This window comes from Rhinolophus hipposideros (assembly GCF_964194185.1).
Source record: "Rhinolophus hipposideros genome assembly, chromosome: 4".
Classification (NCBI taxonomy): domain Eukaryota; kingdom Metazoa; phylum Chordata; class Mammalia; order Chiroptera; family Rhinolophidae; genus Rhinolophus; species Rhinolophus hipposideros.
Window position 1 is genome coordinate 2217978 of NC_138050.1, and position 18595 is coordinate 2236572.

At 48.5% G+C, this 18595-nt stretch overlaps 1 protein-coding gene across 2 annotated transcripts in view; it reads left to right on the forward strand.

Moving 5' to 3' along the window:
• The window catches only part of CRYL1 (crystallin lambda 1), a 108634-nt gene extending 90045 nt beyond the window's left edge, over positions 1-18589 (forward strand). For both annotated transcript variants that reach the window (XM_081046280.1, XM_081046281.1), the window contains exons 6-8: positions 11790-11895; positions 17702-17808; positions 18043-18589. In XM_081046280.1, the coding sequence (XP_080902406.1) occupies positions 11790-11895; positions 17702-17808; positions 18043-18219 (390 nt within the window). In that variant the 3' untranslated portion in view covers positions 18220-18589. The remainder of the gene's footprint in view (positions 1-11789; positions 11896-17701; positions 17809-18042) is intronic.
• Positions 18590-18595: the final 6 nt, after the last annotated feature.

Consider the following 18595-nt stretch of genomic DNA (forward strand, 5'->3'; position numbering starts at 1 on the left):
CCTTTACCTTTCTCAGGATTTTCACATCTTTTCCAACCATCCAATCTTAGAACGAAGAGTGACAGACTGCTCTGTGTGCCTATACAAATGAAGACACTAGCCTAGGAGGTTAGGTGGTCGGATTCATACTCCACAGACTGGCAGGGAGTCAAACCTGTGTCACCCCTGTGCTTCTGTGTCTGCATTTGTAAGTGGGGGTGACGATGGAGCTGTTTCTTACCAGGATGTGCTGAGGATTGGACGAGGTTATGTATGTAAAGGGCAGAGAATGTGCCTGGCATGTCATAGTGGTATAGTAAATGTTGTGGATTCTAATGTGATGATGACCACGATGTTTTTCTGAGTCCTGGAATCCAGTATTCTTTTCAGTATGCAACAGCTGTCAGCTGTGAGTTAGCTCTGAGCCAAAGTGCTCACATTCTAGCCATACGTGAGAGGCCCGAGGCATGGCCTCCCCTGGGAGATTGTTAGCAATGCCGCGTCTCAGGTCCCACTCGGGCCCACAGAATCGGAGTCTGCATCTTCACGAGCAACCCAGGAGTTTCATGTGCACATTAAAGTCAGAGAAGAAATGGCTCACTGCCCAGGGAGACCTTGGCCTCTTAAGTCTTCATGTATTATATTTCATGTGTTCTAAGATAAACTTTTTTTCTTTTTTTACATTTCAACATCTTAGTTTTATTGGCAGCGTTTTTCTTCCTAATTTAACTTTCAACTGATGGAGTCTTAATCTTAATTTCAATGCGATACTGTATGTTTTACCGCCTTTTGTTCGTCTTTTCTGCTTCCAGGTTTTTCTGTCTCTCTGGGTCTCTCATTTCTGACTTTTTATTTCGGTCTCAGGCCCATAAATAAATCTGCAGCTCTAACCAGCTTCTGCTTAGTGGAGAGACTCGCACATGATCACTTTAGAGCCATGATCTCCAGTCCGAGTTTTATGACACTGAACACCTCTGGTTTTCCTAAAAGAGATGTGAACTTAATTTAAAAAAGATTTAATTCACTTTTGATTAAAACAAATGCATCAGAACAAACGAATGCAAGGTGGGCACTGCCCAGAGGATGTGAGTCGCTAATCTAAACCAGAGCTGGCCTCACTGCGTCCTTTGGACTTGTCTTGAAATGGATAACCAGAGGCCCGGCACCTGCCTTGTCATGCGGGCTGCGTGCGTGTCAGCCACCCTCATCTAGCCTTGTGATCCTGGAGCACGGCTGCAAATTGTGGCCAGGTCTCCTCTTGTTAGTTATGGGGCCTGTGTGACAGAAGCAGGTCCCTCTCGGGTAAGACGGGAAGCAGGCAGTCTCCTTACCCTCGTGAGGTCATGCGTCCCCCTTGCAAGGCTACCTTCAGGTGCACTCATGGCCAGTGAATGACAACGTGCACATTATGAACTGCTACCCTAAGTTAGAGTGTGCAGTGAGCTTTGTTACAGAAGGGAAGGTGACACGAAGGGGACTGACTGATAGGGGCAAGCATATTTTAGGGAAGAAAGTTGACCTAAACTTATAAATTTAGTGCTATCACGACCTCTTGCATTTCTGTCACACATGCTGCAGCCACACGAAGCTAGGTGGTCCTTGGGTTTTTTTCCTCTCATTTCATCAACCAGTATTGGCATGGGTCCAGTTCTCTAAGTTCACCTCCATCCCCAGGAAGTTTGCTTCTGGCACAGCTTTGACAGTCTGCTGCCTTCACAGCCCATCCTTTTCTGACAGTCGGAGGGGGCCCTGTCATTTCACTCGTGGTGTTTCTTCATCAATGTCATCGTGAGTAGGTGCCCATGACTGAGTCAATACGTTACCTGCCAATGACTCGGACTTTTACTCTCGGAAAGAAAAACAGTACAAAATGAAAAGAAGAAGCTAGGACAGACCAGGCTCCGTGACTCACTTCACAGTCTTTGGGATCAAGGAGGCAGCAGCAGTCTGTGGCTTCAGCGTCTGGACCAGAGGACAATGGTAACGGCAGTGGCAACAGGCAGATGGCAGGTGGGTCGTGTTAGAAGGAAGATGTTGGAGACACTAAACACTCCTTCAGGCTCCGGCCACCCTGGAGTGTGTCCAGCAGGAAGAAGCTGAGGCCTGCGTGAATGTTACAGCACAGACACTGGCGAATCCGCGTACTCGGCGAGAAGAGTCACGTAGTGGGACGGGCCAGGACGTTAAGTTAAAGGAGCCAAGAAAGCTGCAAGCTCCTGCCTCCAACCACACCCTCAGCTGCAGGACTTTCTACATGTTACGGATTTTTACATTTAAACTTAAGTGTTTAGTGCTTGTCTTTTATTGAAGAAATGATGTATAAAGTGTCTGAGTGAGTCTCCTCGTGGTTGAAAAGAGCTGGCGTCTCATAGTCCTGCCCACTGACTCTGGGGACATCTGAGCACCTTTGCCTCATCCTGTCCTGAGCGTCACGTCCTCCCAGAAGTGACGCCACCTCTGCTCCCCTGTGGCATTCCTGGCTCGGGCCTCCCTTTACAGACCAGCCTAGACACCTCAAGGAACACTATTGGTTCAAAACTTGGTTATATCATGTCTTAAAAAATCACCAGATGAGGAGAGCCTCGCTGGAGTGGGGGTGAGGAATCCTCTTTATTAAAAAACTTCTAGCTTCTACTTCCTTTGCTTAAAATCTAAGAGTTGCCACAATCAACCAACATACACTCGTGGCCTGGCACATACTTTGCACCCGCATGCTAAGAGTAAATGCCCAGCTTGGGAGAGAGTGGTGTGTGTAAGACTGCCGTCCATGAATAAGAAGCAAATGCAAGATGGTTAATAAAGTGCTCAATTACTGTGGCACAGAGTTTATGTATGATTAAAGGTTTGGGGTGTATCAGTCAGGGTCCTATCACAGAGGCAGGACCAGTAGGTTATACAAAGCTCTGACAACTAAGTTTGCGAACTCATCCTAGAAAAAGTGTTACCTACCTCATTGCTGAATATCACTACGGTCACCTTTGAAGTCCTCCCCTTGGGAAGCTATGCACTGACGCCAGCGCCTAGCCCACCCTTCAAGGCAATTTTGGAACTCTTTTCCTGGAATGGCCATCAGAGCTGTCATTATATTACCCTTGAGGTCCTGAATGTCATCAAAATGTCTTCTTTTCAATATTTCCTTTATCTTCATGTAAAGAAAGAAGTCATTGAGGGCCAGATCAGGTGAGTGGGGAAGGTGTTCCAATACAGTTGTTTGTTTACTGGCTAAAAACTCCCTCACAGACAGTGCCGTGTGAGCTGGTGCATTGTCGTGATGCAAGAGCCATGAATTGTTGGCAAAAACTTCAGGTCGTCTAACGTTTTCACGCAGCCTTTTCAGCACTTCCAAATAGTAAACTCGGTTAACTGTCCAGTTGGTACAAATTCATAATGAATAATCCCTCTGAGATCAAAAAAATGTTAGCAACATCATTGCAACAAGTTGGTGAACTTAATTGTCAGACCTCGTATGTATATAAAATAAGATTTATTCCAAGGAATTGGTCTATGCGTTTGGGAGGACTAGCAAGTCTGAAATCGGATGGGAGCTGATGGTGGAAACCTCAGTTCTGCTCCTAAGGCCTCTCAACTGTTTGGATGCAGCTTGCCTAGATTATGGAGAATAATCCACTTTACTTACATGCTACTGATTATAGATGTAGTCACAGCCCCAAAATACCTTTACAACAACATGTAGCTTATGTTTAACGGAAAACTAGGCGCTCGAGCCTAGCCAAACCGACCCTCACAGGGGATAGAGCAGAAGTTCAAAGCATGGCCTTCCCCTTTGGCTCTTGGATCTAGCCCTTTGTGGGGCGGGGAGAGGAGAGAAGACACATCTCATGACTAACAATAGGCAAAAGGTTGATGGATTCAGTGGTACTTGATCTGGTCCTTCGAACAGACATGGAGAAGGGGAGAGGTGCAGGGGTCCTGCATCAGGGATGCAGTATTTGATAAATGAGTCTTCCATGACTGTTTCTCTATTGATTACCAGCTACACAGAATTATATTTCCTTCTGTCTAATCATCCCATTCTCATATTAAATTTTCTTATTCAATTCACATATTTTTTTTGCCCGCCCTCACTTTTATTTACTGTCCTCATGTTTCTTCATGCCATCTTTCCTTGTCCTGGTCTTTTTTACTAATCCCAGCTTTTGATCTTCTTCTAGTTCTATTTTGCTCTACTTTTCAACGCACTTGTTCCTGAATTTTCAAGTTTTTCTTGTACAAATACTGCTTTAATGTTGCCACTGCCATCACCACCAGGAACACAGACTGGCAACTCAGGAAAGGACTAGGTCATGTACCAGTCCTTCTGCCCCTCCCGCACCAGAGCCGTTTGGGCTCAGACCATTGTCTTCACTAGGAAATGGGAGCCACAAAAAGTTCTGTCTCGGGTAAATGTCAGGTAATGAAATGCAGTGTATGAAGGCATGGAGCAGGCACTGGGTTTGTTTAGTGTCACCCCAAGTCAGAGGGCAAGGAGAAGGGGCTACAGAAAGGGAGCCCACTTCAATCTCTAGTTAGAGCAAGGATAGAATAAACTTAAACTTGAGCAAGCTCCCCGTCTCCAAAGATGCTTTGAGGATCGGCTGGGTGAGAATAACCACTGGTGTGGGAAAAAATCGAAATATGAGTGATAGGTGCTGGACTCTCGTTTAGAGACACCTCGTCCTGGCGTCCGTGTGAATGGCACAGCGAGGAGCATAGTTACAGATCTTGAAGTTAAATTAAGAACTATCATAATGATTCATGGTTTTTCTCATGAGAAACTAACTAGAGCCTTGAGCTGGCTCCTCCATTTACATAGATTTGCATGTCTTTGCTTCCTGCACTCTTCGCCAAGACTTACTTCTACAGGCGACGTGAAACTGACTCCCAGCCAGAGAGGAAAGACCTGATGCAACCGACAGGCCCACACTCCCTTCCAGGGAAGGTGCAAGTTCAAGACTTCAGAAAGCAGAAAAGACTAAGTGCTGCCCACTGTTATGCAAAGGCTGTGGTTGGGTTGGACAGCTGCTCAGCCTCTTGCCAACACCTGCAAGTTTTCCTGGAAGCAGGGCACCAAACATTCCTGCAGAATGACTCAGGCAAATTTTGCAAAGTTGTACAAGAGTGGATTGAACATCTCATTTACCTGATGCAATAGGACACTGAGTCAGCTGTAAAACACCCGCTGTTCAGAGCCCCCATGGAGGCCGCTCAGGACAGAGCAGATGGAAATGGGAGGTGGACGGGTCATCAGGCTGCGGGAGCAGCCCACGCACATCGCTGATGGCCAAAGCTGTGCCTTGAAGCCTTTGGAGGCATTTTGGCCACAGCTATCAAGTCGCAGAAATGTCGCTCCTCTCCCACCTGGACACCCACGACTAGGAATTCTTCTGAGACTCCAGAGTGACTGCTCGTGCAGAGGGGTGCATGGGAGTGCTGTCATGGCAGAAAACTGGAAGCTATCTGAAAACAAAATACGACTTTTTTAAGAAGATCGACTGAATGAAATACCATGAAGCCATTAAAAATGAAGATTTGTGAAAAGCATTCTTAATAGAGACTAGACAGGAACACAGAAATGAGAGTCATTTGACTTAGGATCAGGCAAACAGGTGATATTTTTCCCTTGAATATTCTTTAAAATAAAGTTTTTTAATGGAAACAAATGAAAAAAGGAAAGGGAAAGAGAGGACTTTGTGCTGATGCCAGGGACGTTCCAGAGCTCTTTAGGCCCCAGTGGTCATAGCCGGGTGTGTTTTTTCTTGCTATGCTGTACTTGTAACAGTGCTTTCAGGGAGAAAAACAACAGTATCATAGAGTCTGAAAGAACGGTAAAGGTCTTGACCTTAAAAACACAGCAAAAGGAATCCATCCTTTTGTGCAAACGTGAAGAAGTGTCCCATTGTTCAGCAAGCTCAGCAGTCTCTTCACCGGGTGGGGTGGGGCATCCTCTGGGAATAAAGTGTTTTACCAAGAGGTCTGAGCAGAGCGTGGGCCCCCAGTGCCAGCCCAGAAGAATGGCACAGCCCTGTCTGCCTGCCCCTCCCTCAGAGTTCCAACTGGGCGGGCGCTGTGCCTCCGTGCTCCCAGGTCACAAGCTGGGGACAGCAAAGAAGGCTGGGCTGCAAGGCTGCACAGTGTCACTGTCGCTTGCAGCCGCCTGTCTCTGCCTTTTCTCTTGGGGACTCCCCTGCTGTCCTTCTGTCCTCTAGTTCAGGGGCCCATTCCCTCCTGCCTCTTAATTTTCCAACTCACTGAAACCCTTCCTTTATACTCACTGATCAGTTACCTGCTGGTGATGGTTAGCAGGCAGGTGTTAGCATAGTAGCATTTCCAATTAGTTTTTTTAGTTACAATACTAGCATAGAAGCTCTTACTTTAACACCACTAAGCAATCCCAGGCACACTAAGTAGGTTTTTAAAATTTTGAGTTATGTGTGTGATGTTTTTATTATGTTTGTCTGCTAATGGGGCTGGAGGTGTCTCAGTAAATCAGCAGCTCCTTCCTGTCAATTTGTTGCCCACCAATGTGGCTGCTCAGAAAGTAACCTTCCATAAAGTAATGAGTAAATCATGAAAGTGGTCTCCTTGAAGACAATTGCTGTCAGAAGGAGTCCTGATAAACTGCTGGCAGCCCCAGTTTGCAGTGTGTGCAGTGCTCACACCCTCGCTGCTCTGGCTGGAAGGAAGTCATCACACTGTGGGACCCTCGGGAGAGCCCTGCGCCGCCCTCCCCACACAGCCCCGCATCATGATGTGCCTCACGTCCTCCAGATGGGTCTTCCCCCAGATGGCAGACTCTACATTGCACGTGCATGGCCTCAAGACTTAGCTGGCCCTCTCCCCGTGGTCAGCACGGAGCCGTAGGTGTGGGATCTGAGACAGTTCTGGGACTTCCTAAAGTGCCAAGACCCGTAGGGTCCATGCAGTGCTGCCCTCTGCATCTCCCTCTCTCTGAACAGAAGGCCCCTGCTAGGAAGCTGTCTGAATTTAAAGCCCATGAGAAAGCAGGTCTCAACCGATTTGGTGGAGGTCCTGGTGCAGATGGTCTGCTCCAAAGGCCCGGCAATTCCCACAGGTGTCCTGGTTCAGGTGGCGCCCAATAAAGTGATGGAGCTAAGGAGAACAACAGTCATGATGGGTCCATGGTGGCTTAGGGAAACTTGATGGGGTGAGAGAGTGGGAGGAGTTGGAGCCATGAGGACTCCTTAACGTCCTCTGCGATGAGCTTGCTGCCACAGACAAACCGATCCTGGGCTTTGGAAGGCAAAAAAGACAGAGGCCAGGTGGCACAGGAACAGTGGACCCCAGAGGTGTGCACGAGGTGGCAGGAGAGTGCGCTCCGCGCAGTAGGGCATGGGAGACAGTTCCTTCTCTCTCATCAGTACCATGTCTGCGCGTATTTCCAGGAGGTAGAATAAATAATGCAGAAATGGCAGGAAAACGTCTTAGGAAAAGCTTTGCGGGGTGAATTTTGACCTGGTGAGAAAGGAAAAAGAAAGGTACTGTCGGCTAGGGTGCGTGGATATGGCCATGGGAAGACTGTACACTGTACCTGAACTTGAGCAGACGAACACAAAAGAAGGAACGACAGACCTTGGGGCAGGCAAGGATGTGGCCGGACCCACAGGGGACACTTGGGGAATGGGAAGTGAGAGGAAATGGCTTTCTTGCAGAGCACGGGGTGAAGCAGGAGGAAGTGTCCAGGCTGGTCTGTAAAGGGAGGCCCGAGCCAGGAATGCCACGGGGGAGCAGAGGTGGCGTCACTTCTGGGAGGACGTGACGCTCAGGACAGGATGAGGCAAAGGTGCTCAGATGTCCCCAGAGTCAGTGGGCAGGGCTGCGAGAGGCCAGCTCTTTTCAACCACGAGGAGACTCACTCAGACACTTTATACATCATTTCTTCAATAAAAGACAAGCCCTAAACACTTATGTTTAAATGTAAAAATCCGTAACATGTAGAAAGTCCTGCAGCTGAGGGTGTGGTTGGAGGCAGGAGCTTGCAGCTTTCTTGGCTCCTTTAACTTAACGTCCTGGCCCGTCCCACTACGTGACTCTTCTCGCCGAGTACGCGGATTCGCCAGTGTCTGTGCTGTAACATTCACGCAGGCCTCAGCTTCTTCCTGCTGGACACACTCAGGGTGGCCGGAGCCTGAAGCAGTGTTTAGTGTCTCAACATCTTCCCTCCAAAGAAAAATTTCTGGGCATTTGAGTTTATTTGACATTCTGGACTAAGGACAGGAAAGCCGGGGTCTGGGACTTCAAAGGGAGAGGAGAAAGAGCAAACGTGTGGTCAGCAAAATCTTGCCGGGCCCCAAAAACAGTCTGACGCAGAGAGGAGTCCAGCAAATGCTTCTGCAGGTTCCTCTGCCACTTAATTCACAGGTGCTAAGGTGAAAAGTCAGAGTCCCCTTCCTGAAGCAGGTGTGTCTATCTGAAGTCACTTAGCAGGTGGAGGGGGATGGTCAAGGGCTATTTCTGAGTATTTTGTTTCTTAAAAATAATCAGTACCCCAAAGGCACACTTGGGGCTGCCAAACTCCACTCCCCTCAGTGGAATTGAACTCAGTAGCAAAATGAATCATCTCGAGCTTAGAATATACTAATCACGAACCTTTAGTTCAGTGCTGAGTGCAGCAGGAATAAAGCCGACTGTTTGCTTCAGTGACGTGAAATCCTGATCAGCAAGCATCTCAGCCATAAGTGTACGGCTGTTTCTTTTCTCTGGATTTAGCTTCTGGATCAAAACTCACGCTTTCAAAAGTCTGCTTCAGAAAACCCAAATGAGGCAGAAAGGAGGAGTTAGGAAGAGAAGATACTACGTTTTCCCCTTTTAACCTGTTCAGCTAATGAACAGTCGCTGAGAAAGCAGGCAGCCCTTCCATGGAGGAACAGGAGGGAGAGGACAACATTCGGGAACTGGGAGGCGGCGTGTGGCACGGCCCGGACAGTCCCTCTGAGGCTTTATGTAGCCGAGGTCACTGTCAGCTCACACGATGCCTACAAATCAGAAGCCCTGGGGTGGCTCCCTTTCTGGCTATTTTGAAATCCTTTTGAAGTCAGCCCTAAAAGTACTAAACACAGTTATAAAAGAGCCAAGGCAAACAGTGTCGCAAGTGGAGGATGGCTTCCATATGTGCACCCCTCACAGTTTGAGCACTGTCATGAAAACTGCAGGCTCTGGAATGTTGGCCTGGAGGTCAGGGAGGAGGGAGAGCCTGCAGGGCCCCTGCCTGGCTGCCTTTCCAAGCATTCCGGAGCCCGTGGGGGTGCAGGGTGCCACAGGAGATGCCTGGAGGCAGCCTGGAGAGGGAACCAGAAACCACCCTTCCTGCCCTGAGAGCCTGGTGAAGAGGGTGAGGAGGGTGGGGCTGCCCTGTGCTTCAGAGTTGCTTTCTTGGATTCTGGGCACTGCCTTGAGCTTTGTGTATTATTTCCGCCTGTTGCTGCCCCTCCCCCTGTCAGTTTTGCTATCAGAAGTGAAAGAAGGTGAAACTTGTCAGCATTCAAGTAAACTGAATAATTTGCTGAATAAATGAACGCATGGTAGGATGATTTAGAACTAATAAGAAACCCAGGGACATACCATGATAGCCTTACAGATTGGCCAGTTTGTAAGCAGGAGGCTGCCAAGTTTTGGCGAGTATGTGGGGTGATTGGAACACACAGGCTGTGGGAGGCAGTGCATGTGTGTACAGCCACTTCGGGAAGCAGCTCAGTGTTAGCGCACAGGCTGGAGAAGCCAGAGCTCAGGACAGCAGCTCTGCTCTTGGCCAGGCTCCCTGGGAGCCATGAGCAAGAATGTTCTCTGCAGCCCTGTTCACAGTAGCTGCAAACTAGCAAGAACCCAGATGTTCATGCGCAGTAGGATGGATGGAGCTCTGGTTTTCACACATTGGTGAGAATGGACAGACCACAGCTCTGCACAACACAGGTGGACCCTGAAGGCATAGGACCAAGTCACAGAAGGGTGCACAGTGTGGGTCCATTTCAAGAGGATGGAAATAGGTAAAAAGCAACCTCTGTTGTTTAGGAATATAAATATAGATGGCAAGTCTTACGAGAAGTGGTTATTACAGAAGTCAGGTGTTCGTCTTTGGGAAGGATGTGATCAGGAAGGTGGGCACGGGGGTGGTTGGGAGTGTCGCTCTGTAATTATTCTCTATACCATATGTTCCTGGTTTGTGGACGTCTTAGTTTCTCTCTCTGACATACAAACACCACTAGATGGAAAGTGGTTCCCTCATCCCACTACTTCACACTTGCCCCTCGTGTGTACCTTTCTTTGTCTTCTTGGTTCTTGGACTCCAGCCCCTCCCCAAACCCCCGCCCCCAGGTCACCACGGGAAGTACAGACACCCAGACAGCTCTGAGAGGGCTAGTGTTTCTCCCTCCACAGCTGGGCTGCAGGTAATGCAGTCAGAGGGTCTAAATCCCCTTTCTCTCCACCTCTTGGGTGACTTTGAAGTCTGGGACAGAGAGAAGTCACCAGGGCGGGAGGAGGCCGGACAGCAGGGGGAGCTCAGTCTCCAGTTCCTGAGCTGGAAGGGCCTGGCCCAGCTACCCCCAACTCCACACCAGGGTCAACTGGGGGGCAAAGCGTTCCTCCCTGTTGGCCACGGCCATGGTGCATCTGCGATTACAGCCCCCCACACAGACACCCTCAGCCCTCAGACAGAACAGGTAAAGGCTTTGCTCTGTAACCCACAGTAACAGGTAGTGCTGGGTGGACCACGTGCCTGAGCCTGTTCTTGGGACCTGGATGGGTGCTGTGTGTGTGTGTGCCCTGGGGGTAGGGGCAGAGCTGAGATGTCCACAGCTGAGGCCTATCGGTGGCAGAGGTGTCAGCCACAGCAGCACATTTAGTGGCCTCTTACGGAGGGACTGTGCTGTCTCTACCCCAGGGTGCTCTATTTGTAAAGGAAACCATGCAGAAAAGAAGATCTGGAGATGTCACAATAATTCTGCCATCTGACCAGTGAGGACTTAGGGGGAAATATGACGGCGTGCCCACATTTGTCTTCCTGACAGCTGATGGCCAAGGTGACAGTATCCTCAGATGGAAAATGCACTGTCAGTGAAGGGGCCAGTCATGCAAGCATTTCTGAAGCACCCCTGCTGCTTCCACAAGGACGTGATGAGGAGGCTGCCTGACAGACAGGCCAGGCCATGCAAATGGCCAATTTGACATGCAACCTAAACACATAATAACTTGCCTCTTGCTTTACAGTTCACATTTGCAGAAGAGTCTAGGGCCCCACCTTTGCAAACAACACCCAGTTCTAAGCTGCATTTCATCAGAGAATATCATTCTTTACAAACTCATTAAAAGCTGAACAAGGCCAGGCTTGCAGGCAGGCCCAGCCTGGAAGAAAGTTTGCAGTTCTTTTGATGATTCCAGTCTTCCTGCCTCAGATCTTAGCAGGAGTGTAGAAAACCTTTGTTGCCCTTTTCTTTCAGTACCCCGTTTATTTCTTCCCTTCTCTAGGCCTGTCCCTGGGCTCCAAAGCTGCGAGGGGGACATGGGTTGTGGGTGGAGAAGGGATGACAGTGGAAGTGGGCAGAGTATGGGAGAAGGCTTTCCTTCAAGCTCAGGTTGATTAAAGCTATGGAAAAAGCAGATTGGTATTTGACATTTCACAAAATAGTGTCTTTTCAGGATCCATTCCTATATTGTCATTTTGTCAGGCAAAATTTGATGAAAACACAGAGTGCTTGGAGAGTATTTTGGAATCCTGCTGCGATTAATGAAAGTGACAGTAACAAAATGGTCTTTCCAAAGGCCTCATCTGTGTGCTGCCTCTTTTCTCCATTTAGGATGGAATAGTGTCTCCGAGCGACCTGGATCTTGTCATGTCAGATGGCCTGGGCCTGCGGTATGCCTTCATGGGTCCCCTGGAAACTATGCATCTCAATGCAGAAGGTAGGCTTTGGTCCACAGGGGCTCGGGTGAGAATTCTGTGCTATCCACTGTTTTCATGGGTTTGTAAACAGTCAGATGTCACCTTTTCTTACAACTGAATAGAAACGGTATCGGGCACAGGAGACAGTGGCCAGCCCTGGTTGCTCACAGGTAGGACAGGTGGGGGCTGGGACAACCGCTCTGTCCTAGGATGTAAGTCACACAGCATCCACGGACTTCAGGGCTCCGTGTGGAGCAGCACACAGGTGAAGGCCAGGAGGAGAGGTAGGTGAGGTTATGGAGACCTTGCTCCATGTCAGCAGCCTGAGAGGAGATAAGGTGGTATATTTCTGAGAAAGATGCTGAAATTAGTTACAAAGACAAGAAAACCAAGGTAGGGAGATAACCATGTGAGCCTCTGCTGGACGTTCCTTCTGCCTAAACCCGGGCAGCTTCCCAGTGTGGTTTGCTGAGCTGAAGGCCGGGAGGGAGGGGCTTCTGCAGGATGGGGAGCCTGGTCCAGCCAGCGGCCTGGGAGCCACTTCAAAGGGCGAGGGATGTAGGCACAGGCCCAGGACCTGGTGATTGAGAGAAGGATCATTTGAGAAGGGTGATAAGCTTCCAAGAATGAAACTGTCCGCCAGATTTTAAGTGATTCAAATAGAAGACGTCATTTGAAAAACAAGCAATAAAACCTACACCAAATAAAAACAAAATAAATTTTAAAAAACCACGTATGACAATCTGGGGAAATGTCACCTGCATAGTGTTACAATGGCTGTCACTTGGTATTGAAATTATAAGTCACTTTTATTACCTTTTTACTTTTCTGTGTTGTCATCAATTTCCACAATTGTATAATATTTTGGTAATTTTATTATTAACTTGTAAAACATATGCAGAAAGAGAAAAGAAATATTGTAGTCAGCTCCGTAGTCTATATTTAACAAAACCATCAAGAAACGAGCTGACCCAGAAGTGACCAGAATAGTGTGTGTGTGTCTTCTGTCTGTCCAGGTGTTTTGTGGGGGTGGAACCAGAATGAAAGACGGAATGACAGGCAGGTGTGAGGTCAGGAAGAACTTTCTAGTACCTGGAGCTGCTATGGCTGGAGAGGCCATGCTGGGAGTGGGTCACTGAGCCGCTGGAGGTTGGAGGTTTGGCTGTTGATAGGAGACTCCCAGTGAAGTCGGAGTAGGAGACCTCTGGGGGTCTGCCTTCGATTTTATAATCCCATGAGGTAGCACTCAGTCTATTTTCACCCCAGTAATTAATGAAAAATAATTTCCACTGGGTGATTGCAGGCAGTCTTACTAGATGTGTTCTTGCGCTCCGTGCACGCTTGGGGCCTTGACTGGGTTGGGTGTGTGTCGTGCAGATGTGGTTCAGTAAGTGACTTGATCCTTCTTCACACTGAGCTGAGGGCATCGGCAGGGAGCGGGGACTGCCACCTGGCACCCGCATGGCAGGGTACAGTTGAGCACAGGAGGACAATGCAATGAAAGACACCCTCGTAAAAGGGAAACAGGAGTTGTGAGGGACCGTTAAAATAATGTCTAGGGTAATTTCACATATTTTTTCCAATCAGGACCTTAAAAGTGATGAATATATCTAAGCATTTGAAATGTTGGAGTTATGTAGACACTGCTGGATAACCACCATGTTTTTCTTTTTCTTCATTTCTTTTTTTTCCTTGAGAAAACTAAGATAATTCAGGTATCACCAGAAATCGATAGGGAGAGAGCTGAGAACCACTTTGACTTGGAAACAAATAGAAACAGAAGCCGATGATACCAGAAACTCAGGAATCAAATAGGGGCAGACAGGAAGGAGGCTCATGACAAATTTTCAAACAAAGTAGATATGATAAGAAAACCTAATTGGCTCCATATGATAATGGTGGACGGATGTAGTTTTCAACTTCAGAGCATTCCAAGGAGCAGCATGAGACAGTTTTAAGATCAGGCCCAGCACCAATGGAAATGCTCACTGTGCTCCAGTGTCACCCAGAATATATCAACACTGGAGCTGGGACTTCATCTCGTTTCTGATGTTGTTTTCATAAAGTTAGCATCTCAGCTTAAGGCTACTTATTTGTCTTCAAAGCTACAGTTTATCTAGAAGTGGTAAAGATATTTTATGATCTGTTTTAATCTAATAAAATAGCACCTGAAAAACCAGGAGGCCAGCGTGCTTACTTCACCTTCCGGCTACTTTACAAAAGCAACACCCACGAAGGACAAGTTTTCAGAAGGGCAGATCTGGGCAGTGGAGCCAGTTGGCCTGGCTCCCTACCTGACTTACAGGCTAAATAGCCCCATGACAGTTGGTTCTGTGCACCTCAGCTTCCCCACCTGTAAAATGGGGTAGCCATAGTAACTACCTTATGGGGAGTGTGACAATTAAACCAGATGGAGACACCTAGCTGGATGGCGGACACACATTACGTCTGTAATAAATGTTATATTTATACAGATTTTTGTCTTGTTTAATTCCCTAGGCTCCTAGTTTATTTTTTAATTCTCCCCCCAATATATACAAGTACATAAGAGAGAAATACAGAACAAATACAGATTAGGACATTCTTGCTGTGGAATAGTGAAATCTGAATACTTTACCTCTTTGGTTTATTTCCTTGCTAAGCTTTTAGACTAGTCGGTCAGAAAAGAGGACAGGTCCCTGATACGCTGGCAGCCTCCTGGGTTCAGTCTGACCTGGGAAATGACTGTGTCTGAGACCCTGGGAATCACGTCCAGTTGAGAGAATGTCCACCACCTGGCCTCTCAGAATTTCCTGTGTGTAGATGTTTGTCTTCTTCTTTTTAAATTGGGATGCCTACTTGGCGGGTCTGGTTCATTTATGTGGAGCTCTGATTTGCAGTGAAACAGGTGAGCTGATGGGGCTGGTCCTGTCGTTTCCTGTCTCCACCTGCATCCCTGTCCAGTGAGCTCTAGCTCTGGTGGGAATTAGATCATGTCTCCCTGTGCTTTGGGGCCTAATAAGTTCTGTGAAACCCTGTCTCTTAAAAGCAGGTGGATTCCCACAGGTGTGGGTTCACATGCTTGTGAAAACGAGTCTCCTATGGTGTGGGTGGCATTTAGGTCTCTCCAAGAAACAACACCCGGGCGCACCCCAGCAGCTGCTCCCATGGGTGACAGCGGGCCGTGTGCTGGGTGCCTGCTCAATAAATGCAAATAGGGGGGATGGATCCCTGTGGACCCATAGCCTTCGGTTGGGCTGACAAGAAAGCACTCTCACCTCCAGGGTCTTAAGCTGAAGAATGACAAATCAGCAGAAGCTAAAGCTGTTCTCATGAAAGCCAGCTCTTTCTTCCATGTTTTCTTATTCCGTATAAGCTATCTCTTAAGAAACTAGGTTGAGTCTTCTGAAAAGCTAAGCTCTCTGAAAGTACTTGGAAATACCTGGTTGAACAGAATAGAAGGTGTGGGAGCATAGAAGAAAGATGGGAGGCCCACTTCCACAGTAACGCACAGGACAGACAGGCTACTGGGATTAAAGGTAAAGTGAGCTTTTCTTCTCATTCCCACTGAAATGGGTATTCTAGAACAATGCCCACTCAATCCCCTTTTATACTGCTGTAATGGAAGGGGGCATGCTGCAAATAACAATAACTGTAATGAATTTGCTGGGACATTGCTAAGTCACTGTGAGCTTGGACTTTGAGCTATTGGGAGAGCTGTCCTGAGGGTGTCAGGTTCTCTACCGGTGAGGTGGTGGGGTCTCCACATGCTGGCTGTGTGGCTTCTTACTGTCAACACACACACGGGGCTGGTCACCCCAGGAGCCTGAGTGCATGATATACTGCAAAGACTGAAGTTTTAATTGGCTTCCTGAATAAATGGGGGGGACGGACATTACAAATGGTATTATAAAGGGTTTCACCGTGTTTTATTCTATCTTGAGGAAATAAATGCCCTTTTAAAGCTGCACATTGTATAAAAGGCAATAGGGGAAAAAGTTACAGAAAGCCCCTGGGAGATTCACGTGGCTTCACAGGGACAGTGAAAGGTGAACGTTTGTTCAGAAAAGGTGAAGTCATGCAGAGGTGAACCTGGTCCGTGAATCGCGTCCATGGCTCGTGGCTGCTCCCCGTGGAGAGGCGTTGTGGAGCTTCTGTGTTCCCACAGGTGGGATACTGCTGAGCCGTCAGTCAGTATCTTTCCAACTTATTTGATTCTTGTGTCTCTGCTTCCCAGAAAGGAATACACTGTATTTGTGTCTAGATTTTATCGCCTTTTGTTTGAATAAATACACACATAGATAAAGTGAAGGAAATATTTCATTTCCAGAAGGAAATCAATGTGTAGGTTGTTTTCTGTGCTCTGGAAATGCTGAGCTGTATAAGGGAGCTAGCCAGTGCTGGAACTGTTAGGGAGCCTTCCAGAATCCTGAACTGTCAGGTTATACTTGTGTTAAATGAGTGAAACCCCTTATTTTAAAAAGAGAGTGCCCACCACTTAAATTGTAGGTGCTAGTGTCAGACAAGTTGGTATATTTGAATTTTTTACCCTTCAAAACCATTCCTCTCCTGAGAGCAAATTGGATTAGCACACTGAAAGAAGACAGGAGGCAAATCAAATTGCAGTTCAGGGAATTTAGGCTTTTACATCCGTGTGGCTCCACCAAAACCAAACCCCAAAAGTGTTTTGTTTCTTTTTAAAGACTACCTGGTGGTGATGATCTGTATTTTAATAATCACAGGCAGTATTTGGGGTCGGGGGTGAGAGCCAAGCTCAGGGATCTGCGCGAACCCTGCCATCCATTTGTTCCCGTGTTACCTTTTCGCCTGACCGTCCAGCCTCCGAGTCTTTCTGGTCATGACCAGTGCTGGAACTGGGCCAAAGTAGGCACAGCACGCTGCTCAGCCTGTATCGTTGGTGGGCCCAAGACTTAGAGACTGCTCTCCTGCGTGCACCCAGGGCCGGCCTCTGATCTGACTTGTCTCCGAGCACGCCTGCCCTGGCCCAGCCTCACTGCCTCCCAGGGGGGGAGGGATGAGAGGGGAGTGGGTCCTGGCCGGCCTGCCCCCCGGCCGGGGTTGACGCATCCTGGAGGAGAAAGCCAACTGCGTTCCTCTGTGCATGTCTGATGCTCAGCCAGGATCTCAGCTTCAGCCCATGCCCCACAGTTGCTCTGGTCACTGTGACTGTGCTTCTCCCTCCCCTCTCCCGTCAGGATGAGCCTCTACGTCATGGGTTTCTCCATTAAAATCCCAAGGCCTGATCTCAGCATCCGACAAAGGGGTTGGGTTCCCCAGGGCCCAGAAGCCTTCAGAGAGCAGTGCAGCTGGGGCTTGGGTGACGGGGCTATCCTCGGCTGGCCAGACTCCAAACGTGCATTAAAGAACCTGCCGCCTTGTAGACACCCTATCAAGTGGTAACTGGAAGTCAGGGAACAAGAGATTTCAGTGAACTGTGATACTGTGCTTCTTAGAAAATGCACTTAAGCCATTTACACAAGTAGCTCACAGGTACAGTGTCGTAGGTAACTTTTTGGGGACAGTGGGACTTAAATGTGTGAGTGTCCCTTGAGATGCGCTGAGGAGGTGGAATGGCAGACCTGAGGGACCCCTGCCGTTCGGGATGCTGAGAGCTGAGAGAAGCTGGACGAGTGACTGGTAGTGAGGACCCTCAGTCCCCAGGGCCAGCCAACTGGGTGCACTGCCCACCTCCACCCTCTCTCCACCCACAGGGAGAAAAGGATTTTAGTTCATCTGACCCAGGGCACGCCCCTGAACGGATGCCTCAGCGGGGAGCTGTGTCACATCCTTGCTGACATTGTGACCCTTGTGTTCATGTGGTTTCAGGTATGCTAAACTACTGCAGCAGATATGGTGAAGGCATGAAACGTGTCCTCCAGACTTTCGGACCCATTCCAGAGTTTTCCGGGGCCACGGTTGAAAAGGTTCACCAGGTACGTGGATTCCCACAGAGAGCTGTGTGGGCCGAGCGGGCGCTCTGTGCGAGGGATGTTACTTTGCAGCCGGCACCTGTTGTCTTTGGCCCCTCTCGTCTGACTTGCCGTCCGTGGTTCTGTCTGGTCCTAGAACTCTTGACTTGTCTCTGAGGACCTGTTGTCTCTGAATTCACTTCCTGCTTCTTCTCTGTTCTTCTCATCTCTTCTGTTCTCTGCTCCCCATGTTCCCAGGCCATGTGTGCGACAGTCCCAGACGACCCTGAGCACTTAGCTGCCAGAAGGCAGTGGAGGGACGCGTGCCTCATGAGACTCGCCAGACTGAAAGGTCAGATGCTGTCCCAGGGACGTGCCTGTGATGCTGTCACTCCCCTTTCGGGAAGTCTTCGTAGGCGGGATACGAGAATGTAAGCGTGTCGCTGTAAGCAGGGGGGGCCACACAGGTGCATGCGCGTCCTGAGCTTGGTCCCCTCCCGTTAGCAGTGGCCTCGCCACTTCTGACCGTGCCCGTGTCATGGGTGTCGCCATGGCTCTCGGGGTCTCTGGGCAGATTTCCTGCCCCCGGGCAAGCAAATCTTGTGAAGAGTTTCACCTGTTATCTTCAGTGCGATTACACAGCCTCCATTGTATAGCCAATAACTGTCATTTCAAATCATTTTAATCTGTAGTAAAATATTTTTATAATTATTTTCTAATCCCTTTCTGAGTACTTTGTGGTCCTGCATTTATGAGGCAATTACCTTCATTATGCTTATTCTGAATAAAAGTTTTTGATTCCATAAAGACA